Raw genomic sequence first — 25,022 nt, forward strand, 5'->3', positions numbered from 1 at the left:
TCTGGACTTTTACTTGTAACTAGTAACTAGTATTTCTATATTGCAGTATTGGTACTTTTACTTAAGTAAAGAATGTGGGTACTTTTTCCACCACTGGGTATACAGTATATGATAATAAGTACAATGTACACTTTTTTTATTTGATAAACCTTTTTTTTCTTATTTTTGTATAACTTAATAAAACTACGAGTGGTTCTAGTCACACAGACCTCCCCAGACGCCACAAAAATGGTTATGTTGAAAGAACATCATAAACTTCATCATTTTCATATATATATTGTTCCATACATGGAGCAGCTGATATAATTTTATGACCATAATTTTATGATATAAAGGTCCTGAATACTGGTCACGCTATCAAAATAAATCTCAAAGATGTTTTATTTTATTTATTTTGAAAGCAAGGTAAATTATGTGAAATACAATTAATTCAGAGCCTAAATCCAGCTGTGAGGCATACACTACCCACTGTGCTATATGTAGCCATGGACATTGAACACCAACCAGTCCACAGCTACAGTAGCTACTAGGGTTAAGATGTCTTGATGAAGTCTGCTGATGCATTGTAAATGGTGTTGAAGTGGGAACCTTCTGACCTTAATTTCTCCAAAACTGTTAATCAGTATAAAATTGGGTTCTGAGTGAAAGGAGGAACAGGTTAAAGTCTAGTATGTGTTGTGTATGTATTATAGACATTGTTGGAGTTCTGGCAATTCAATTAAGAGCTAAAATGTCTTCAAGTTACAGTGGTGATTCAATGTGTGTGTATGTGTAAGAGCAAGTTTTTTATTGAATGACCATGATCCTAAAAGCAAAAGGATTAAAACGGTGAGTCCAGTTCAACAAAGCTCATTTAATGAAAACCCTATCTATCTGTACATTCATTATATGACACTGTCTTCACAGTAACATTCTCAGTGTCAATTTAAAGTGTAGAGTGTTTCTACACTCTCAGTAAAGGGGCCCAAATGGGTTGGATCCACTAGTACACACTCAGACAGAGTGATTAACAGTTAGGATATTACTGCAGCTGAATGAAACCAAAGAACTGGGATTATTACACAAGCACAACATAATGTTAAAGACATCTTCCTGAAGTCACAAGTTTAACAAATTATTACATAATTATTAACTTCATTTGACTCCTTTCCTGAGCTTTCATAACAGATGTTTAGCATAGCAAAGCATTATATTTACATACATCTTCTATAAATCTATACTATAAATGCTGTCGAGGAATAAAACATTCCATTAGTTTAAAAAAAATACAACATTTCAGAGGAGCTTGTCAATATGCTTCCATCCCTTAGAAGCAGGTTGTGATTTGCTGGTGGGATTTTCCCCTCTCTGGTCAATAAATCAATAGTTTTGGTTATTTATTTTTATCCCTGGTGCCCCGCCTCCCTTGCCCCACACATACATATTGAACATATTTACATAATAAATGATCTAGTAATGTTAATTGTAAAGTTAATACATCATTGTCTCACAAACCTTTAATCCTCCATCCTGTTTCATAAGCAAGCAGAATAATTCATGATACATTTAGATGAAGAAGTTCTGCCTCTTTAACTCTAGATGGCAGCAGAATAATCCAATAATTAGGTTCAGCATCACATATTGTGAGTTGCAGACAGAATAAGAAAGACTTTTACTTTGTTTTTTACTTTGCCTTTTTAGTTTTATCCACAGTGGAATAGATTGCAGAGACGTCTTCCTTCACAGTGGAATAGATCACATCTTCATTTCCTGCTTCACCAGACCTGAGAAGAACAATACACATCCATTCATACTAATGTAGAGAAGAACTACACATGTTACCCTAATGGCTCTTCAGCAGCACAGGAAACATACTTCTGTAAAACACAACTTATCCATTTGGTCTTATTTAAAATATGTCTAATTAAAATATTGGAAATGCATCTGGATTTGTGCATTTGTTTTTCTGACTCTCAGTGCATAGTTGATGATGTAATTCAATTATGATTACAATCAAATCAATTTTTATAACTTACAGTGTGTGTTGCAGGGCTGTGTTGTTGTGATCTGCTTGGGTGCTGGTCCCTGGTTTGAATGTCACTGAAGAATAGACAACATCCTCCTCTTGCTGAGCAATACAAGATAAAAATGGCAAAAGTGTAATTAGTAATGAAATGGAATGATGAAACCCAGCATTCCAAAAATTACAAAAATCAAATCAATCAAAAAATAAATTATTATAATTTGTTATTACATTTTCTCCAACTGCTATACAGTGCAGTTGTTAGACAATCACCCTATCAACGTATCATAATTTGTATAACTAACAGATGATAGTAGATAGGCTAAAAAGAAACTGTCTGTCTATTTGTTTGTAGAGAAGAGAAGAGGAGAGAAGAGGAGGGGGGGAGGAGAGGAGAGGAGAGGAGAGGAGAGGAGAGGAGAGGAGAGGAGAGGAGAGGAGAGGAGAGGAGAGGAGAGGAGAGGAAGGGAGAGGAGAGGAGAGGAGAGGAGAGGAGAGGAGAGGAGAGGAGAGGAGAGGAGAGGAGAGGAGAGGAGAGGAGAGGAGAGGAGAGGAGAGGAGAGGAGAATGAGAGGAAGAGTCTTGATGCACCTGCAGGACTGAAGGGTCTGAGCTCCTCCCACTGACCACTGGGACAGATGCCAAGCTCCTCCCACTGAACACTGGGACAGATGCCAAGCTCCTCCCACTGACCACTGGGACAGATTCCAAGCCCCTCCCACTGACCATAGGGACAGCTGCAGGCTGGTGTGGGACAAAAAAAGAAAATAAAACAGATGGTTTCAGTGAAATTTTATGTCTGTATTATATATAGTGTTAACATATACAAATTGTGAAACATCTGAAATTAAAACAGCAAAATCCAAACAAATAAATACCTCTTGGTCTGAATTTGTCCTTTTCTTCCTGTCAAATCAAAATACTTTTATTATTTGAATAATTTAGTGATGAATGAAATTGCAATAATCTTAGTCTAAGTCTGAAATGGAATCTGATGTCAAAAGCTCACAATTGAAAAGTTCACGTTTGTTATAAAAGTGAGTGTAACATTTAACATCAAAGTATCTTCTGCTTCATTAAAATTAGTACACGCACGCACAAACACATGCACACACACGCAAGCACACTCACCTGACCCAGAAAACAATGGCGAAAACCAAAATCAGCACAAACAGTGAAACTGCAACTCCAGATCGAGCTTTGTTGGCTTTGGAGAAACACAATAAAATTGAGGAGAAAAGTTAAAATGAGATTTTCCGATGGTTGTTTTTCTAAAGTTATTATTGATTACTGTGTGTGGTGTCTAATATTACACCAACTTTGGACAACACTGGACAAAAAAGTATTCAAAATCAGTGTTCTTTGCAATTTTAAGTTTAGAGAAACTTGACCTACTCACATAAGTTATTAATAGAGAAGGAATCAAATCAGTCAACAGTTTATTCAGTATGGTTTTCTTATGCTTTATATAGTTTTAAATAATTACATCTACAACTCCATTATACACTTTAGTAGATTTAGTTGTCAGGTTACAGACTGTATTACAGACAGAATGTTATTACAATCATTCCTTCCAACGACTTCCTCTGTCTACTCACTGTCTATCAGTGGTGTAAAGTAACTAAGTACATGTATTCAAGTACTACTTAAGTACAATTTTGAGGTACTTTTACTTTCCTGGAATATTTCCAATTTTCTATACTTTTACTTCTACTCCACTACATCTCAGACAAAAACATTGTACTTTTACTCTTTTCATTATTTGAAAACTTTAGTTATATTTACTTCATGGATTTTGTATTGTTTTTACCAAACATACATTAACCACTTCAGCCATATTTAAACTTTAGCTATTTGAAAAAAGCTGATCTACAAGCTCACAACACGTTGCAATGCGACGCGTTGTGAGCTTGTATACTATTTTCAAAAGATTTTTTATACATTTTATACATATGATAACTTCTGAAACGGGACATTCTGCATAATGAATACTTTTACTTTTGGTATATTTTCATGCTAATACTTTTGTACTTTTACTCAAGTATACATTTTACTTAAGTAAAAAAAAATCCAAGGAGACCTACTTTTTCCACTGCTACTGTCTATTGTGTCCATGTGCAGCAGCACCTCAGTAGAGTTGTTTTCTCCCAGTGAGTTCCTGGTGTGACAGAAGTACAGTCCAGTGTGGGAGGGCTGCAGAGAGGCCAGAACCAGCACCTGTCCTGACCCTACCTGGACCAGGGAGCTGGAACCAGGAGGCCCAGTCCTCTTGTACCAGGTGTAGTTGTGTACTGGTGGGTTAGCATCACTGCTGCAGGTCAAGTTCACACTGCTGCCCTCTGCTGGATTGTCTGGTGCACTGACCTCCACTGATACATTCACTGGTGCATCTTGATAGAAACATCAAAACGACAATTCATCTGTGGTCATAGATATTTTTATATTTACATTAGATTATGAGTAATTGATTTGCAGCATTATTGTCATTTAACTCACAGAGAACATTAATGGAATGAGGTGGTGACATTTGGGATCCATGTTTGTTTGTCCCCTGACAGGTGTACTGTCCAGAGTCTGCAGGAGATACATTGTCCTTTACCAGCTGAGGACCAGTGGAGATAAAGCTGCTTCCTCTGTCTCTGTACCAGGTGTAGTTGTCTACTGGTGGGTTGGCATCACTGCTGCAGGTCAGAGTCACTTTACTGCCTTCAACTACTTCTCCTGGTGGATTCACTGACACTAAGGGCATTTCTGGAGGGTCTGTGGAGAAATAAACATTGATACGCTAAAATATATTGTTATATTTGTTTTAAGTGGATGCACTAAACACAATTTTCCCATACAGTGGCAATAAACATCTTATATTATCTTATCTATATATTTAAAAGATTATTTTCTTTAAGAACATTTGATAAAGAACTTCATGAGCATGAGCATAAAAGGGAGACAGACAGACAGACAGACAGACAGACAGACAGACAGACAGACAGACAGACAGACAGACAGACAGACAGACAGACAGACAGACAGACAGACAGACAGACAGACAGACAGTCCCCAACTTGCATTGTTCCAAAGTAGACCTGTGCCGTCTAGTACATATTCATTTAATATGATTTTTCTTTCTAATAGTTGTATTAATGGAATAAGATAATGATAATTATTCAGACAAAGAGAGAGAAAGAGCTCATACACTCACACTGCACATCCAACATCACAGCTTCAGACTTCCATCTCTCTTGTCCTTCAACAGCACACTGGTAACTCCCAGCATCCTCTATTGTGGCCTGGAATACTGGGTTGGATACTCGTTGTCCATCTTTAAACCAGACAATGTTGGGTCTTGGTTTACAAGTTGTTTGACAGGTGAGTGTCACCCGTCTCCCCTCTGACACAGTGGGAGGAGTCACCTGTACAGACAGTTCTGATCAGAAGAATAAAAACAAGATGGAAGTCAGTTGGTGAGATTGTCAGGAAAGATTTGTGTGTGATTAAATGAAAGGTTAAAAAAGTACTCTTGTTTACCTGTTACAGACAAAGATACTGGTTTACTGGACATCTGATCACCTGTTGTCCAAAACCTGAAGTGATAATCTCCCTTATCACTGTCTTCTATGTTATTGATCCTCAGGGTACAATCATGGAGTTTATTACCAATGTATTGAATACGACCTTGAAGAAGTTGAGAGCCAAAGTGAACAATGACATTGTTCTTGTACCAGTATGTATAAGTGACAGTGTGATCCACTGGGTAATCATATGAACAACCAATATCTACTGATGAGCCTCTCATGGCACATGGAGATGGATTGGTGAAGGTCACTCCATACTCTCCACTACAAACACCTGTAAAAGACATAAATAAACAGCTGTCAACAAAAATGTCAATCTTTTATTGTTCTTTTTATAATGAGATAATATCTGACCTTCTGGCCTCATTTCATTGATCCATTAGATCGTGATAACATGACATGATGTCAAATAGTTGAAAGTAGAAATATATGATATAATATAATATAATATAATATAATATAATATAATATAATATAATATAATATAATATAATATAATATAATATAATATAAATCACTTTACATCAATATTTTTTACATAATTATATATGTATATTACCCACAACATTTAACTATGTGTTGAATACAGTATTTGATTTGTACATTTGTGCAGTTTGGAAGTAATTTTTTAAAACCATTTCAAACTCTCCTTACCAGGTACCAAGATCAGAATGTCCAGGATCACACTGATTGTCTTTAGAAACCTCATGGTATCTTGAGGTGAAAACTGACCTCAGCATCAAGTAACTGCAATGAAAGACATTTTCACAGCAATCAGACGGTGTGCTCATTATTTGCAAAAACGGGCCCCTCCCGCAAACTTTGAAAGCCAATTGTAGCCAATCAGAAAAATTGGTTTTATACAAAGCACATTGAATTGCCTAGAAATGCCTGTTGAATTGTGCAATACAAAAAACCTGCCTTGCCTTGCTTGCCTTACAAGCTTGTCCATTAACAAGAAATATCATTGTTACTTTACTCACCCGTCTCCAGAGCTTGTCTGTCCATTACGTCTACATTAACGACTGATAACCAGATCAACAACACACACCTAAAACTAAAAAGAGAAATCAAGATGAGAACCACTAGAATGTGTTGTTTACTCCCTTCCTCCCTCGTCTTCACACATTTAGAGTACAGATTACTGAGTCTCAATAAATGTTAATGTTACATCATATTTACTCTTTCTGTGATATGATTTCACATGGTTCATTGAAAGTTTGTAAGTTTTGTATATTTATTCATTATTCAAGATTAGTTACATGCTAGATATACAAGAGTACGTTTACACAAAGCAAAACAATAAAAACCAATGAAGTAACAATTCTAATAACAGTAAATAAACCTAAATAAAATATATACAATAGCACACTGTGAGGTGTGGACCACTTATTCACTCACATCTCTGAATGATTTGAAGTGAAAGTGACCTCATGCTACCTTATCAAACGTGTCAGTATATAAGATACAATCCTGTCAATGAATATATAAAGTATCATTGTTAATAAGTTACAATGAGGTACATCAGACATACTCACTTGTCTCCAGAGCTTGTCTGTCCAGTACGTACATTAACATCTAGACTAATAACCAGATCAACAACACACACGCACACACAACTGAAAAGGAAGTCAAGGTTAAAACCACCAGAATGTGTTGTTACCTCCTTCATTACTTGTACACATTTATGATTAAGAATGGACAGTATGAAACTTAACTACTGCTGACTTTTAGTTCATTGTTCTCTGTCTTAATGGTGAATGGTGCTTTTATTTACTGCCTTTATCCAAAACACTTTACAATGTATTATTCACCCATTCACACATATTCACACACTGATGGGGGGTGGCAGAGGAAACCATGCAAAGCACCAAATCGGGAGCAGTTTAGGTTTAGTGCCTTGCTCAAGGACACTTCAACACTAACACAGGGGGGTTCAGGGATTGAAGTTTCCGCTCTACCCCCTAAGCCACTGCTGCAACACTAGTGTTTCAAAGAAATCATGCTCTCATGTACTGAAGTGCAAATGGAACATCCGTTGTTGTGTACGGGTACGTGTTTGCGTGTGTGACACAAGACACACAGTGGGCCCATCTGGAAAACAACTAATAAACTTGACTTTATACACAAGAAGAGTTTGAAATTAGGCCTATCTTGCACACAATAGCACTGACAGACAGACACAAAAAGAGTGCTTTTTCCCATGGGTGCCCCTCCTAGTAGTTGCTGGTATGTGTGTGTGTGTGTGTGTGTGTGTGTGTGTGTGTGTGTGTGTGTGTGTGTGTGTGTGTGTGTGTGTGTGTGTGTGTGTGTGTGTGTGTGTGTGTGTGTGTGTGTGTGTGTGTGTGTGTGTGTGTGTGTGTGTGTGTGTGTGTGTGTGTGTGATACAAAGACGCTACCCTAGATCTGTGCACCCACCCACCACAGACAACAGAGAAACACGCATGTGACGTCAACCACCTTTTGAAACAGGAAATAAAAGTGCTCTCTCTCTCTCTCTCTCTCTCTCTCTCTCTCTCTCTCTCTCTCTCTCTCTCTCTCTCTCTCTCGGTCTGTTTGTGTCTTTGTCTCTCTCTCTCTCTCTCTCTCTCTCTCTCTCTCTCTCTATCTCAAATCGAGAGAGAACAAGGCTTTGACAAAGAGAGAGACGGATAGCGACACAGAGCAAGGAAGCAAGAGAGAGAGAGAGAGAGAGAGAGAGAGAGAGAGAGAGAGAGAGATTAACTGGCACAAGGAATTAACAATCAGACATTGCAGATTACAGAGAGAGTTTGAATGTCAGAAATACGTTCAGAATGACGTCTGCTATCATCAGACCGGGTACATCATGCGTCCTGTGCACGTTACAAATCATTACACATTCACCATCTGACCGACACACGGGTGCTCGAGGTCCTGGGGACCCATGGGATTGGCACCTATGCATGTAACAGTGTTTATCAAATATTTTCAAACTCATTCTGTATTGCCAATATGACACTGACATGGTGTGATTATAAATAAATACTAAACCTGGTAGGAGGCAATACCACCAAGATATCCTGATGCTACAATGGATGCCAGGACCTTGCACAGACTTTAGAGATGGCAGGTGCCCTGATTAACCCGTCAAAAACTATCAACAAAAACTAGCAGGTTCACATTTACAGACATCGTGTGCATGAGATAGAGGTGTTAGCCATGACCTAAAAACACTTCACACCTCTCACACCCAACCACTATGTCTTAGAAACCGTGAGAATCTGCTGCTGTGCATTGTTAATAGTACTAAGTTTGAATACCTTTGAGTTGAGCATGCCAGTTCACTTGTTTCTTTCTAAAACCAGACTTTTTAAAATTATTATTGAGGTACAAGATTTCTATTTTGAGGGAGCCCTGCCCAAAGATAGCAGCAGTACAAAAGTTACAACAAACAAAAAACAACATAACATAATGCACACTAATTTCCCAATACAGAGGCACATTCTATACCTTAAAAAAAGTTTACATTTAAATACATTTTATTTTAATTTATTTTTTACACATTTTTGGAAAATAGCAGATCTACAAGCTCACAACACGAGCAACGTGTCTCATGTGAGAAAAACTCTCATAATGAGTTTTTTTTTATTTTTATTCCTGTGATTATCTACATTATCTAGTATCAGTGTTACACCAAGGGTGAGCAGGTCAAAACTGTTCATTTTCAGGACAGCAGAGCCGACTTTGCAGGACAGTACTGTGTACTGAGACTGCATTTAACTAAATACAAACTGTTTACTGTGAACTGACACTGCATTTATTTAACCATACAAACTGCTGACAGTATACACTGCATTTACTGCACACTGTTTGCTAGTTAATCTAACTTTTAGTAAATACAATATACAATAACAGACCACCTAGTGTGCTAGTTTCCCTCCTATAGGGGTCAGTGTTTAGGCAGAGCATATCACACTTTTAAATATTTAAGGCTATATTAAAGCTGGTATAAGTGTGGACTCATCTGACCTCTCACTACCTGCATCCTGATGTCTTCCCTGCTTATTACCTAAATGCACTTCCCTTTGACCTGTAGAAATATACTATTTAGTTAACTGTAGTACAACTCTAATGACATATTAGTAGTTGTGCATATCAGGACGTCAGTACGTAAACTTTTACTACAAGGAAATGTAGATTCATGGTTAGAGCCAACCTTTCACAATGTCAATCATGCAACACCTACTGTAATATGTTACTGTTTAGCTAATCTCTCAAGAACAGATTCTGCTCTGAACAGGTAAAAACAGCAGAGGGTGCTGTTTTTCCTTTTTATTTGACGATGGGTTCCCAGATTGCTGTTCAGCAGGAGTTACAATTATTCACCATAGAACTGAAATACCATGATGTGGATAAATAGTGACAAAGTCAAATAATAGAAATTTTAGATATGATTTTATTGCAGGCACTTTAGCTTAGCATGTGACTATCCATTGAATACATGAGTACAACTTAATCAAAATGTGTTGAACTATCAAAGAAATAAAACAAATATAATTATACAAATATACAAATACATGTTACCACATTTTGGAGGGAATCAGAGTAGACGTCTGTTCCAACTTTAACTCCCTAACAGCTGACCTAGCTGACCTCTGTCTCTGTAGAAATGTTATAACAGCACCTTCAAGAGAATCTACCCTTTTCTTTTTCTTTCATCAGGCAGAGAGGAACAAAATAAAAACAACAGAGCAACTAAAAGATAGCTGGGGGAATTATAGACAATATCTTGGAAGGATGTTGCTTAAGGCATCCGTAGCCTGTATTTCCTAATGTTTTTTTTATAGTACCTATCCACCCTCTGGGTTTCTCCCCTTTCTATTCCCAACTCCACCATAACATCTTTACCACATTATTTCATTTCTCTATTTCACCCACAACTCCTCTGCTGATTCCTCAATGTGTGTGCGTGCGTGCGTGTGAGATGTATGCACTTCCTCTTTCTCTCACTCTACTATCTCTCCTCTCTGACTCAATCTGTTCATCTTCATCTCTCCTCTCTGGTCAGTATGGGTGTGATGACTCTGGGAATCTCACTCTTTCAACACAGTTTTATGACAGTGTACATTTTCTATATGTTCTGCTATTCTACTAACAAGCTAGCTGATTTTGGCTTCACAAGCTGTATTTCAGTGTCCAGGCAGCAGACACTGATAAGCACCTGGTCTATTGTAAATGTAAAGGAACATCTTCATGTTTCTGTCTTTCTTTACACGTTGCTTTCCTCTTCTACAACCCTGGTGTCCTGATCAGCAGAGGAGATGAAGCCTCGTCTACGACCAACACTTCCACTGATGTTCACATAATCTGGACTGTCCTCCTGAAACACAGTGAATCATATTCATAATCATCAATAAATCGTAATGTATAAAATTCATCATCAGTTTAGATAAGTGCAATCAGTTAATATAATGTAGCTCTCCTCACTTCTTTGTCCATGTCAGAATCTTGTTTCCTTTAAAAACAAGAAATAAATATGTTAAACAATTGTTTTATGTTTTAATGTGTTGCAATACTGACAAGAACATAACTTTCATTGTGGAATTATAATGACAGGAAACTCACCAGGCCCACCACATAACCAAAGGAAGCAGCAGCACTGCCAACACCTTGACTCCAATACCAACACGAAGAATGACAAGATGACCTGCAGCAAAATGACACCATATTTAACATTAATTATCATCAGAGAATGAAATCAATTATTAAACATTATTTAAAGTGTAGTTTTCTCGTTCTTTATATTTTAAATCTAAAACTACATCTAAAACTACATAATACACTTTAGTAGATGTAGTTGTCAGGTTACAGACTGTAAAGTACATGTTATTACAATCATTCCTTCCAACATCTTCCTCTGTCTACTCACTGTCTATTGTGTCCATGTGCAGCAGCACCTCAGTAGAGTTGTTTTCTCCCAGTGAGTTCCTGGTGTGACAGAAGTACAGTCCAGTGTGGGAGGGCTGCAGAGAGGCCAGAACCAGCACCTGTCCTGACCCTACCTGGACCAGGGAGCTGGAACCAGGAGGCCCAGTCCTCTTGTACCAGGTGTAGTTGTGTACTGGTGGGTTAGCATCACTGCTGCAGGTCAGAGTCACTTTACTGCCCTCAACTACTTCTCCTGGTGGATTCACTGATATTGAGGGCCTCGCTTTAGGTCAAGAAAGGCACAGAAAGCATCACTAGTTGTTCATAACTTTATTTTAAATTGATATTTTTTAATGTATTCTGATATTTTATTTTCTGTTATTTGTCTCATTAAATCTTGCAGTACCTGAATTTGATTTCAATATACATTTACATAAAATTCATTTAACGTTTGATTCGGTTTTGCAGGAAGTAACCTTTCACAGCGATCCAATAATGTGTACATTTACCATTCATAATAAAGTTGTTTTCACTGTAGATTCAACTAAACTGTTTGTTGAATTGAACTGTTTGAGCAATTCTAAATTTAGATTACAGCAGTAACAAGAACAATAGCAAAAAGAAATAATCTGGGATTATATTTTAATGAATAAAACATATTTTTAACCAATCTTTATGGTGGGGTATGTCAATACAATAGATTTCACATGTTTTATTGTCTTTGCAATTCTAAGTTTAGAGAACATCAAACATGACCATACTCACATTGAACTTCAAGAGGTACTGGATCAGACATGATTGTGTTGATGTCATTGTGAGCCTGACAGCTGTACTGTCCTCTGTGCTGTTTCTGGATGTTAGAGATGGTGTGACTCTGTGCTGATGTCACAAACCTCTGGTCTCTGTACAGTTTGTATTGTTGTGCTTTTACTTTGGGGTTGGCATCACTATGGCAGGTGAAAGAGACTGAATCTCCTTCAAGGACATATGATGGACTGATGATCAAAGTAACATTCTTTGGACCATCTGCAGGAGGAAAAAGCAGTTGAGATGTCATTCAGCTTAAAAACACCTAGAAAGGTATAATAAATTACACATATTTGAGTCACAAATGTTACATAGATATTCAGCATTTCAAACTATACATAATTATGCATTTAATATGATTTTTATTGTAATATGTATTTGTATAGAATATGTATTTATATGTATTTGTATATGTATTTATAGAATAAAATGAAACGGAGAAAAAGATTCAGACAAAGAGAGAAAAAGAGCTCACATGAACTCATAAACTCACACTGCACATCCAACACCACAGCTTCAGACTTCCATGTCTCTTGTCCTTCAACAGCACACTGGTAACTCCCAGCATCCTCTATGTTGGCCTGGAATCCTGGGTTGGATACTCGTTGTCCATCTTTAAACCAGACAATGTTGGGTCTTGGTTTACAAGATGTTTGACAGGTGAGTGTCACCCATGACCCCTCTGACACAGTGGGAGGAGTCACCTGTACAGACAGTTCTGATCAGAAGAATAAAAACAAGATGGACGTCAGTTGGTGAGATTGACATGAAAGATTTGACTTTGATTACATGAAAGGTTAAAAAAGTACTCTTGTTTACCTGTTACAGACAAAGATACTAGTTGACTGGTCCACTCAAAACCTGTTGTCAAAAACCTGAAGTAATATTTTTTCTTATCACTGTCTTGTATGTTATTGATCCTCAGGGTACATGCCTTGTGTTTATTACCAATGTATTCAATACGACCTTGATGTGGCAGCTGTTCAGTGTCATTCGTTTTAGGGTCCTGGGAGAACCAGATTGTATCAGTGACAGCGTCCCGCCCCGGGTAGAAATATGAACAACCTATATCTACTGATGAGCCTCTCATGACACATGGAGATGGATTGGTGAATTTCACTCCATACTCTCCACTACAAACACCTGTAAAAGACAAAACATAAATAGCTGTCAACAAAAATGTAAATCTTTAGATTGTTATGTTTAGATTTTCTGGCCACATTCTATCCATCAAGTAGATTGTGACTCGACATGATGTCACATAGTTGAAAGTAGGTATTTTCTACTTGACTTTTACTTGTGCAGTTTGGAAGCCATTTAGTAAATGTATGAGGGGAGAACACGCTTGGAATATGAAACCATTTCAAACTGTCCTTACCAGGTACCAAGATCAGAATGTCCAGGATCACACTGATTGTCTTTAGAAACCTCATGGTATCTTGAGGTGAAAACTGACCCCAGCATCAAGTAACTGCAATGAAAGACACACTTCACAACCAACACATGTACTGTACTCTCTGTTATGTAATAAGCTGTCAATAATTCTATGGCTGACAATGTTAATGTTACATTTTCATATTTACGCTGTATATGTGATATAATATCACATGGATTTATTAAAAGTGTTTTTGTTTTATTTTGACCACTTCTTCACTAACCTTTCTGAATAGTGTGAATGAATCAGTATAAGATACAATCACCTCAGTGAATATATAAAGTATCATTGTTACTAAGTTACAATGAGTTAATTCAGACATACTGTACTCACCCGTCTCCAAAGCGTGTCTGTCTAGTCAATAGATTCTCATGTCAGCCAGTGTGAGGTTCAGTGTGAATTCACCTTAGTGTCATATTTAGACATCCATGGTAGTTAAATACACTTAGAAATACCACAGCATCACATGACTACATTAACGTCATCTAGACATACTGATAACCATCAACTCCTTAAACACGGCCACTTGGTCAAGTGACGTGTGAGTGGGTCAGTGTGAATTCCCCTTAATGTCATATTTAGACATCCATATAGTTAAATACACTCATAGAGAAATACCACAGCATCACACATTTACATTAACGTCATCTAGACATACTGATAACCATCAACTCTTAACCCATTAAGACCTGAGGCCCATTCTACAAATGCCTTCCAAACCAGTAGTTATTTTTTTGTGCCAAGGTAGTACCCCCAAAATGATGTAATTGGCCACGGACCCCCATCTGAAAATGTTTTGTGCCAGGGACCCCCATAAGAGAAGATTTGAGTAAAAAAAAGTCGAAATGATTAAACATTGTTCAAACACTTTCAAGATAAAGATCAAAAATAGCAGAAGTACAAGCTGGCAGCGCGGCACAAAGTGATGCTCTGTAAATACCACAGCATCACATCTACATTAATAGTCATCTAGAGTCTAGATATACTGGTAACCACGTCAACAACGCACACCGAGCAAACTAACAGGGAAGACAAGTTAAAACCGTGAGAATGTTTTCTCTCCTCTCTTCCTACACAGAACGGTTGACTTTTATTTTTGTGTTTTATAATAGTGTGTTAAAGAAAGAAAGCTGTAAAATACAAAGTTATGAATGGTCACAAACAACTGTATAGCTACAAACAGCCGCCTCTTGAGTTATGACTGTATGTTTTAAAACAAACATCACATGCTTTGGCATTAGACGTGCACACTTAACTGGGATCGTCTTGAGTACGATGACCTTCAGATTGTTGAGTGTGTCATGATGACAGAAAGGCCACCTCCACCCCGGACGAGGGAGGGAGGTGTTGTAATTAACAGGGGTGGATAAAGTACTCAATTTTTTTACTTAAGTAAAAGTATCAATACTACAATGTCTGTTACTAAGTAAAAGTCCGGAATACAAAATTTACTTGAGTAAAAGTACAAGAGTATTGGTATCAAAATGTACTTAAAGTGCCAAAAGTATAAAGTACTCATTATGCAGAATGTCCCATTTCACAAGTTTTCAAATGTATAAAATGTATTAAAATCTTTTGAAAATAGCTGATCTACAAGCTCACAATGAGATGAATGTTGAACAGGATGAGGAACCCCAGGTATGGAGAGACTCAGGGTGGGAGCTGACGGCCATCGTTGTGTAACCCCGTTGGGTATTATATACGTTTTGGTTTCATATTTACTGGTTGAAAAAAGACAACAAAAAGAAATGTATACTCACCTTTTATTTATCTGTAAAGTTTTATCTTACTACCTGTTACTGTAAAGGGTTTTATGTTACTTACCTGAAGGAAGGGTGTGCGTGTGTGTGTGTGTGTGTCTGGGTGTGTGTGTGTGTGCGTGTGCGTGCGTTTGCGTGTGCGTGTGCGTGTGCGTGTGCGTGTGCGTGTGCGTGTTCGCGTGCGCATGCGTGCGTGCGTGTGCAGGCTGGATGAGAGAGCAATGAGGAAACCAGTGACATGTCAAAACAGTTTGATGTCAGGTGCCACTATATGGGAGGAGTTGAGGACAGAGCTATTTAACAATGCTGATCAGGTCAGTGAAATGAAGACACAAACATGAACCTCCACAAGCAGCTGTGTGGGATATCTCTCATGCTCGTCCTGCAGCTTAAAGGTAAGAAAAGACATATTCTCTTATGTTTCTACCCAAGGCTAAAACGGAGCAAATACAACTTTCTTTTGTTACTAGGATGGCCTGCTCAGTTGCACTCTTATTATATTGCTGCCGTAGTTTTCCCATTTTTTTATTATACATATTTTGTTTATAATTATCTGACGATAAGCTTTGACTTAAACATGACCAATTACAAAAAATAGGGCTTTGCTCTGTCATTGTGAGCCACTGTTGTACGTTCTATCAGCATTAAATCCCCCCCCACTGGTTTTGATTTAGAACTTACATTTACTATTCAGATTTTCTTCCATTCCTTGACCTACAGAACAATTCCCCAGTAATTTTATCTAATCAATGTAATTTATCAGTGAACTAAAGTCAAGTGTGCCTTAATCACTGTTACAGGCCCACATTTAACAAAGACAAATTTTAACCTCAGGAAGGATCTCAAAAGAGGGGACCCCCTTCCAGGATGGATAGGCATGCGGGCAATAATCAAATGCAAAAGAACAAAAGTGTTAGATATCAGTGCTGGTAAAGACACAGCACCTGCCACAAATTATACACTGTGGTGTATAATTTCTATGATTAGGCCACTAGGGTTCTCCGTTAAACATGATTAGGCCACTAGGGTTTTCTGTTAAAAGCTATACTTTAAGATATTTACTTAGAGAAGTTATGAATGGTTATATATTATGACATAAAACTAACTCCACAGGCTTTGGGATTAGGTGTGGGACCTTAATTGGGATTATCTTGAGTACAATTATCTTCAAATTGTTGAGTGTGTCATAATGACAGACTTTAAAGGGATAGTTCACCCCCAAAATGACTTTTTTTCTATTGATTAGTCACTCCATGGAGATCCATGAATTCAAGTCTCCATGGGGTGACTAATTGATAGAAAAAAATGATTTATTTTGGGTGAACTATCCCTTTAACTATTGTGTATAAATTTGCAACACGTGTGTCACAATTTATCCAAGTATTATAGCCTAATAGCATAGCACTGTTAATAGTAGTGCTGATAATATCATATAACTCTGAGCTCATGCTTCCTGGAATCTTACATTACATTCCAATTGACAGGACATAGTGGTGGTACAATAATGTTCAATATAGCCAAATAAAGTATTGGAAATGTAGTTTTAGTTTTGTCTCTTGTCTACTTTTATTTGAGGAAAACTATAGAAGTGTCAGTGGAAATTGTAGTCCAGATATGTATCTTTTATTTTTCTGTAAATTATGTTTTGTCACACAATGAAAAAATAGGGGACAAAGTTCACACATGGACACAACTGTAGTTGACTGAACCTAATGCCTTCCTTTCTTTTTAATTCTAGGCTATTATTCACAACTGTCGGGTAAGCATCCATGTGAAACTGTTTTTATTTGTTTGTTTGTTTGTTTGTTTGTACACTATGTTTGTTTGTTTGTTTATTTGTTTGTTTGTTTGTACAGTATGTTTGTTTGTTTGTTTATTTGTTTGTTTGCTTGTTTGTTTGTTTGTACAGTATGTTTGTTTGTTTGTTTGTTTATTTGTTTGTTTGTTTGTACAGTATGTTTGTATAAATATCCTATTTCTGCTGCCAGATTTAGCCTGGTAAACCCTCCCTCCGGAAATCTCAATTCCATTTCATTTCAGGAGTAATGAAATGGAATTGAGATTTCCGGAGGGAGGGTTTACCAGGCTATGCCACATTAAGGATGTATTTAAAATATCAACAGCCTGCAATACCCTGAAAAATGGTAGAAGTCAGTGTAAAAGTGGTGTTGAATTAAAGTTGCTTCATAATTAATAGCCTCCTTAATTGAGTGAAGAGGAAAAAAGGGGAAAAAAGGTCTATTTGTGGAGGTATAATCCATCATTTTAGTTGGCTTCATGGGTTATATTTGGTGGTCAATAAATGTGATGAATGTCTATATTATTGTACTTTTTTTATACTGAATTCTCTCTGTTAGATGAATCATAGAATATATATAGAATATGCAGAGTTCTTCTGTTGGTACTGTACCAGCTCAGTGGCCTTAATGGTTAGAGTGTCTATCATTAAAATGATATTGATCCGGATGGAGAAATAGGTTGTTTATGCACCTTGTTTTATAAATTAGCTATATAGAACAAGGAGATAAATGCAGTTTCACTAGTAAGAGACGACATACTCAAGTTTAAGGATTTATTGAAACATAATGAGATGAATGTGGAACGGGATGAGGAACCCCAGGTATGGAGAGACTCAGGGTGGGGCCGCAGTCTGAGGAGCTGACGGACATCGTTGTGTAACCCCGTTGGGTATTATATACGTTTTGGTTTCATGTTTACTGGTTGAAAAAAGAAAAAAAAAGAAATGTATATTCTGACTGTCTCTACCTTGAGCCACCCCACCATAGCATAATGAGCAGGGGTTAGGTGAGGCCTAGTGTGAGGTCTGGGGGGGGGTTCAAGTTTCTGCAACAAACAATGACATTTGTAGTATTTGTGGCAGGCCCTACGGGTGGATATGAAGTTGTTGGCTCAGCATTGTTTAGAGGCCCCTCATATGTCTGACAAAAATATGACTCTCCGTTCATGACTTTTGTCAATGGAAGCCAATCATAGCCAATCGTAATGTAATATGAATACTCTGAAAACGAATGATACATGTGGATCAGGAGTGGCCTATATGGCGTCATAAAACATAAACATAATCTCTGCCTGCTGGCCTTTTGGCTTGGTGGAGATAATGAAGAATTCATTTATAGCACACAATTACTTCAAGGTTGAAAGGAATATATAACTGTATTCCCCAAAAAATATTCCATAATATAATGGGCAGAACTTTCAATCAATTATCATCATTCTTTTTTCTTCTTTTTTTCCGGAGAGGGAGTACACAAATGGGGACAAATGAAATTGCACAGACACGCAAAACCGTTGGAAATGTTGCATATTACAAGTCTGGCTCTACAAAGACATAGTAAATGGATTACTGCTTTGATCACTAGAGAAACGATGGGAGAGACAGCTTTACATATGCTTATTATATTATATTATGAATTTTGGTCCCTTCAATAAAGGTCCAACTATGCCCAATGTCATCAGCATACTTGTACAAACCATAGCATTATTTCTAGATCATGATCTCATCTGTGTACAAAGAGAACTATACAGGGGAGAGAACGCATCCGTGCGGAGGTCCTGTACTAATAGTAAGTTAATCAGACATATATCCACTGACAGATTTGACGTGGTCGGTTGGAGAGGGTCTATTATCCAAAAAACGAGGCCACTGTTAACCAGTGTTGATTTCGTCGACGAAAAAATGTCATCGCGTTTTCGACGCGTTTTGGGCTTGTAGATCAGCTATTTTCAGCATGCAACCGAGTGTAAAATCAGCCATTACGACGCCATCAAGGCACCGGCAAAATACATTTTAGTCGACTAAATCAACTGCAGATTTAGTCGACTATAATCTTATGATATTTTGTCGACTGAAACTAGACAAAAACTAAAACATTTCAGATGACTAAAATATGACTAAAACTAAATGGAAATTTATTCAAAAGCCTACATACAGTTCAAAAAGTATTTTCAAAAGAATGTTTTCATTGAATTAAAGGCAGAACTAAAAATGAAAATAGAAACTAACAGTACAGTATTCATTGAGTTGCCCCATTGGTGAACGTAAATATCTGTTGTTTCTAAATGTGCGTATATAGGATCGGTGAGACTAGTGGGTGGCCAGCATCCCTGTGAGGGCCGGGTGGAGATCTTCTCTGGGAACGAATGGGGAACGGTGTGCGATGATGCCTGGGACCTCCCAGATGCCGAGGTTGTGTGTCGCAAAGTTGGCTGTGGAGAGGCTACAGACGCCTGGCAAGAGGCCAGCTTTGGCCCGGGCACAGGAACGATCCTCATGGACAATCTCAAGTGTAGCGGTGAAGAGGCCTCACTAGAGGACTGTTCCCATGTATCCAGGGATGACCACAACTGTGACCATTCTGAAGACGCTGGTGTCTCCTGCTCCGTGTTTCAGCAGGAAGACACTCCCACCTCCACTACAAACTGAAATTGGGGGTATACTTTACACAGTGGTGTAAAGTAACTAAGTACATTTACTCAAGTACTGTACAGTACTTAAGTACACTTTTGAAGATTTTTTTTTACTGTACTGGAGTATTTCCCATTTTCTGTACTTTTACTTCTACTCCACTACATCTCAGAGGCAAATATTGTACTTTTACTCCACTACAATTATTTGCAAACTTTAGTTACTTGTTACTTTTCAGATATAAATTAAGATATTATGAAACATACATTAACCACTTTAGCCCTATTTTATACATCGGCTATTTGAAAATAGCCGATCTACAAGCTCACAACGCTTCGCATCGCGACGCGTTGTGAGCTTGATCGGCTATTTTCAAACATTTTAGTACTTTTACTTTTGGTACTTTAAGTATATTTTGATGCCAATACTTTTGTACTTTTATTCAAGTACATTTTGAATTCTGGACTTTTACTTGTAACTAGTAACTAGTATTTCTATATTGCAGTATTGGTACTTTTACTTAAGTAAAGAATGTGGGTACTTTTTCCACCACTGGGTATACAGTATATGATAATAAGTACAATGTACACTTTTTTTATTTGATAAACCTTTTTTTTCTTATTTTTAATAAAACTACGAGTGGTTCTAGTCACACAGACCTCCCCAGACGCCACAAAAATGGTTATGTTGAAAGAACATCATAAACTTCATCATTTTCATATATATATTGTTCCATACATGGAGCAGCTGATATAATTTTATGACCATAATTTTATGATATAAAGGTCCTGAATACTGGTCACGCTATCAAAATAAATCTCAAAGATGTTTTATTTTATTTATTTTGAAAGCAAGGTAAATTATGTGAAATACAATTAATTCAGAGCCTAAATCCAGCTGTGAGGCATACACTACCCACTGTGCTATATGTAGCCATGGACATTGAACACCAACCAATCCACAGCTACAGTAGCTACTAGGGTTAAGATGTCTTGATGAAGTCTGCTGATGCATTGTAAATGGTGTTGAAGTGGGAACCTTCTGACCTTAATTTCTCCAAAACCGTTAATCAGTATAAAATTGGGTTCTGAGTGAAAGGAGGAACAGGTTAAAGTCTAGTATGTGTTGTGTATGTATTATAGACATTGTTGGAGTTCTGGCAATTTAATTAAGAGCTAAAATGTCTTCAAGTTACAGTGGTGATTCAATGTGTGTGTATGTGTAAGAGCAAGTTTTTTATTGAATGACCATGATCCTAAAAGCAAAAGGATTAAAACGGTGAGTCCAGTTCAACAAAGCTCATTTAATGAAAACCCTATCTGTCTGTACATTCATTATATCACACTGTCTTCACAGTAACATTCTCAGTGTCAATTTAAATTTGAGAGTGTTTCTACACTCTCAGTAGAGGGGCCCAAATGGGTTGGATCCACTAGTACACGCTCAGACAGAGTGATTAACAGTTAGGATATTACTGCAGCTGAATGAAACCAAAGAACTGGGATTATTACACAAGCACAACATAATGTTAAAGACATCTTCCTGAAGTCACAAGTTTAACAAATTATTACATAATTATTAACTTCATTTGACTCCTTTCCTGAGCTTTCATAACAGATGTTTAGCATAGCAAAGCATTATATTTACATACATCTTCTATAAATCTATACTATAAATGCTGTCGAGGAATAAAACATTCCATTAGTTTAAAAACAACATTTCAGAGGAGCTTGTCAATATGCTTCCATCCCTTAGAAGCAGGTTGTGATTTGCTGGTGGGATTTTCCCCTCTCTGGTCAATAAATCAATAGTTTTGGTTATTTATTTTTATCCCTGGTGCCCCGCCTCCCTTGCCCCACACATACATATTGAACATATTTACATAATAAATGATCTAGTAATGTTAATTGTAAAGTTAATACAGTCATTGTCTCACAAACCTTTAATCCTCCGTCCTGTTTCATAAGCAAGCAGAATAATTCATGATACATTTAGATGAAGAAGTTCTGCCTCTTTAACTGTAGATGGCAGCAGAATAATCCAATAATTAGGTTCAGCATCACATATTGTGAGTTGCAGAGAGAATAAGAAAGACTTTTACTTTGTTTTTTTCTTTGCCTTTTTTGTTTTATCCACATTGGAATAGATTGCAGAGACGTCTTCCTTCACAGTGGAATAGATTGCATCTTCATGTCCTGCTTCACCAGACCTGAGAAGAACAATACACATCCATTCATACTAATGTAGAGAAGAACTACACATGTAACCCTAATGGCTCTTCAGCAGCACAGGAAACATACTTCTGTAAAGCACAACTTATCCATTTGGTCTTATTTAAAATATGTCTAATTAAAATATTGGAAATGCATCTGGATTTGTGCATTTGTTTTTCTGACTCTCAGTGCATAGTTGATGATGTAATTCAATTATAATTACAATCAAATCATTTTTTATAACTTACAGTGTGTGTTGCAGGGCTGTGTTGTTGTGATCTGCTTGGGTGCTGGTCCCTGGGTTGAATGTCACTGAAGAATAGACAACATCCTCCTCGTGCTGAGCAATACAAGATAAAAATGACAAAAGTGTAATTAGTAATGAAATGGAATGATGAAACCCAGCATTCCAAAAATTACAAAAATCAAATCAATCAAAAATCAAAAATTTGTTATTACATTTTCTCCAACTGCTATACAGTGCAGTTGTTAGACAATCACCCTATCAACGTATCATAATTTGTATAACTAACAGATGATAGTAGATAGGCTACAAAGAAACTGTCTGTCTATTTGTTTGTAGAGAAGAGAAGAGGAGAGAAGAGGAGGGGGGGAGGAGAGGAGAGGAGAGGAGAGGAGAGGAGAGGAGAGGAGAGGAGAGGAGAGGAGAGGAGAGGAGAGGAGAGGAGAGGAGAGTGAGAGGAAGAGTCTTGATGCACCTGCAGGACTGAAGGGTCTGAGCTCCTCCCACTGACCACTGGGACAGATGCCAAGCTCCTCCCACTGAACACTGGGACAGATGCCAAGCTCCTCCCACTGACCACTGGGACAGATGCCAAGCTCCTCCCACTGACCACTGGGACAGATTCCAAGCCCCTCCCACTGACCATAGGGACAGCTGCAGGCTGGTGTGGGACAAAAACGAAAATAAAACAGATGGTTTCAGTGAAATTTTATGTCTGTATTATATATAGTGTTAACATATACAAATTGTGAAACATCTGAAATTAAAACAGCAAAATCCAAACAAATAAATACCTCTTGGTCTGAATTTGTCCTTTTCTTCCTGTCAAATCAAAAGACTTAACTTATTATTTAAATAATTTAGTGATGAATGAAATTGCAATAATCTTAGTCTACAGTAAGTCTGAAATTGAATCTGCTGTCAAAAGCTCACAATTGAAAAGTTCACGTTTGTTATAAAAGTGAGTGTAACATTTAACATCAAAGTATCTACTGCTTCATTAAAATTAGTACATGCACGCACAAACACACGCACACACACGCAAGCACACTCACCTGACCCAGAAAACAATGGCGAAAACCAAAATCAGCACAAACAGTGAAACTGCAACTCCAGATAGAGCTTTGTTGGCTTTGGAGAAACACAATAAAATTGAGGAGAGTTCAAATGAGACTTTTTTTATTCATGTGAGATCATTCTGATGAAATAATAGTTGAAAGTAGGTATTTTCCTCAATATGATAATAGAATAAAATTTCAATATTTTTTTCTGTACATTACCCACAACATTTAACTATCGGTAGCTCTATGACACAGTATTTGATTTGTACTTTGCAGTTTTTAAGTCATTTAGTAAATCTATGAGGGGTGAACACACTGTGAATATGAAACCATTATAAACTGTCCTTACCAGGTACCAAGATCAGAATGTCCAGGATCACACTGATTGTCTTTAGAAACCTCATGGTATCTTGAGGTGAAAACTGACCACAGCATCAAGTAACTGCAATGAAAGACACACTTCACAACCAACTAATGTACTGTACTCTCTGTTATACAATAAGATGTCAATAAATCTTTGTCCACACTGAGTCTCACAATGTTAATGTATACATTTTCATATTCATACTGTATATGTGATACGTATAATATCACAAAGTTTCATTTGGATCACTTCACTTCTTCACTCACATCTGAATGATTTGAAGTAAAAGTGAGCTCATGCTCATTGATTTGAGATTGATTTAACCATAAACTGGCCCCAGGAGGCTTGGCCAAATAACAGCATAAGCTTGGGTCACCGTTTCCACATCAAATAATGTCTTCCATAATCATAACATTAATATATGAATGTGGCAATAGAAGAACGTTATTATTTATGGGGGAAAAACAGGAGGGGAGGGGACGCGCGCATGTCAACGGCGCGTTGAAACCCATGGTTGAAACAGCTTTCTCTCTCTCTCTCTCTCTCTCTCTCTCTCTCTCTCTCTCTCTCTCTCTCTCTCTCTCTCTCTGTGTCACTCTTCAATGTAAACACAGAACAGACTGTGAGAACAGGGGGGGATATGGACAAATCTTTGAAATGTGCACCTATGAGTGACATTTCCCACAGAGTAGCTGCTGCGCATAATGAATCCATGGTATTTTCACGAGCAACACGGTTTTAACCACTACTCACTCACTCACTCGGCACATGAGTCACAGATCACACAGACATATACGCGCTGCCGACAACACAGGCAGACAGACTATTATAGAGACAACACAGGCAGACAGACTACTATAGAGAGATGTGCATCTGATTCTGCAAAACTGTTATTTATTTACTGACATCAAACTTGGAGAGGAGAGAACACACGTTTACCTGATCACTCGTCTAAGTGGGAGTTTTTTTCCACTCTCTGTCTGTCTGTCTGTCTGTCTGTCTGTCTGTCTGTCTGTCTGTCTGTCTGTCTGTCTGTCTGTCTGTCTGTCTGTCTGTCTGTCTGTCTGGTCTGTCTGTCTCTCTCTCTGTCTGTCTGTCTGTCTCTCTCTCTCTCTCTCTCTCTAAACCTAATCTTATTCCTAAACTTAACCTCAGTAAAACTATGGCTAACCCTAAACTTATTTCTAACCTTATCCTCAGTAAATTAATACAAGAATTACAAGAACTGCTGGTCCGCAAAGAAAATGGG

General features: G+C 37.5%; 3 protein-coding genes and 1 long non-coding RNA gene across 4 annotated transcripts in view; all 4 read right to left on the bottom strand.

The window, feature by feature from the left end:
- LOC308087638 (uncharacterized protein) overlaps nucleotides 1-3,161 on the bottom strand; it is a 38,153-nt gene extending 34,992 nt beyond the window's left edge. Inside the window, exons 1-2 of the mRNA XM_080431661.1 lie at nucleotides 3,134-3,161; nucleotides 2,881-2,908 (exon numbers count right to left, since the gene is read on the bottom strand). The gene's annotated coding sequence lies outside the window, so the exon portion shown is untranslated. The remainder of the gene's footprint in view (nucleotides 1-2,880; nucleotides 2,909-3,133) is intronic.
- LOC308087637 (B-cell receptor CD22-like) overlaps nucleotides 1-7,123 on the bottom strand; it is a 66,481-nt gene extending 59,358 nt beyond the window's left edge. Inside the window, exons 1-4 of the mRNA XM_080431660.1 lie at nucleotides 7,113-7,123; nucleotides 6,558-6,631; nucleotides 6,229-6,321; nucleotides 5,528-5,848 (exon numbers count right to left, since the gene is read on the bottom strand). Of these exons, the coding sequence (XP_080287786.1) occupies nucleotides 5,528-5,848; nucleotides 6,229-6,283 (376 nt within the window). The 5' untranslated portion in view covers nucleotides 6,284-6,321; nucleotides 6,558-6,631; nucleotides 7,113-7,123. The remainder of the gene's footprint in view (nucleotides 1-5,527; nucleotides 5,849-6,228; nucleotides 6,322-6,557; nucleotides 6,632-7,112) is intronic.
- A 2,850-nt stretch (nucleotides 7,124-9,973) lies between these two features.
- LOC308086735 (B-cell receptor CD22-like) lies at nucleotides 9,974-12,520 on the bottom strand (the record flags this gene model as incomplete). Its single annotated transcript, XM_080430383.1, has 5 exons — nucleotides 9,974-10,915; nucleotides 11,023-11,050; nucleotides 11,161-11,242; nucleotides 11,465-11,746; nucleotides 12,229-12,520. The coding sequence occupies 5 exons, from the start codon at nucleotides 12,518-12,520 to the stop codon at nucleotides 10,805-10,807; spliced, it is 795 nt and encodes a 264-aa protein (XP_080286509.1). The 3' UTR covers nucleotides 9,974-10,804.
- Nucleotides 12,521-13,258: 738 nt separating this feature from the next.
- On the bottom strand, nucleotides 13,259-14,111 carry LOC308087641. Its single transcript, XR_013933356.1, has 3 exons — nucleotides 14,039-14,111; nucleotides 13,649-13,741; nucleotides 13,259-13,413 (listed from the first exon to the last, which is right to left on the bottom strand). It is a non-coding gene; the product is annotated as an uncharacterized lncRNA (long non-coding RNA).
- Between the last annotated feature and the right edge of the window lie 10,911 nt (nucleotides 14,112-25,022).

Source organism: Gymnoscopelus braueri (genome assembly GCF_963280865.1).
Source record: "Gymnoscopelus braueri genome assembly, chromosome: 6".
Classification (NCBI taxonomy): Eukaryota; Metazoa; Chordata; class Actinopteri; order Myctophiformes; family Myctophidae; genus Gymnoscopelus; species Gymnoscopelus braueri.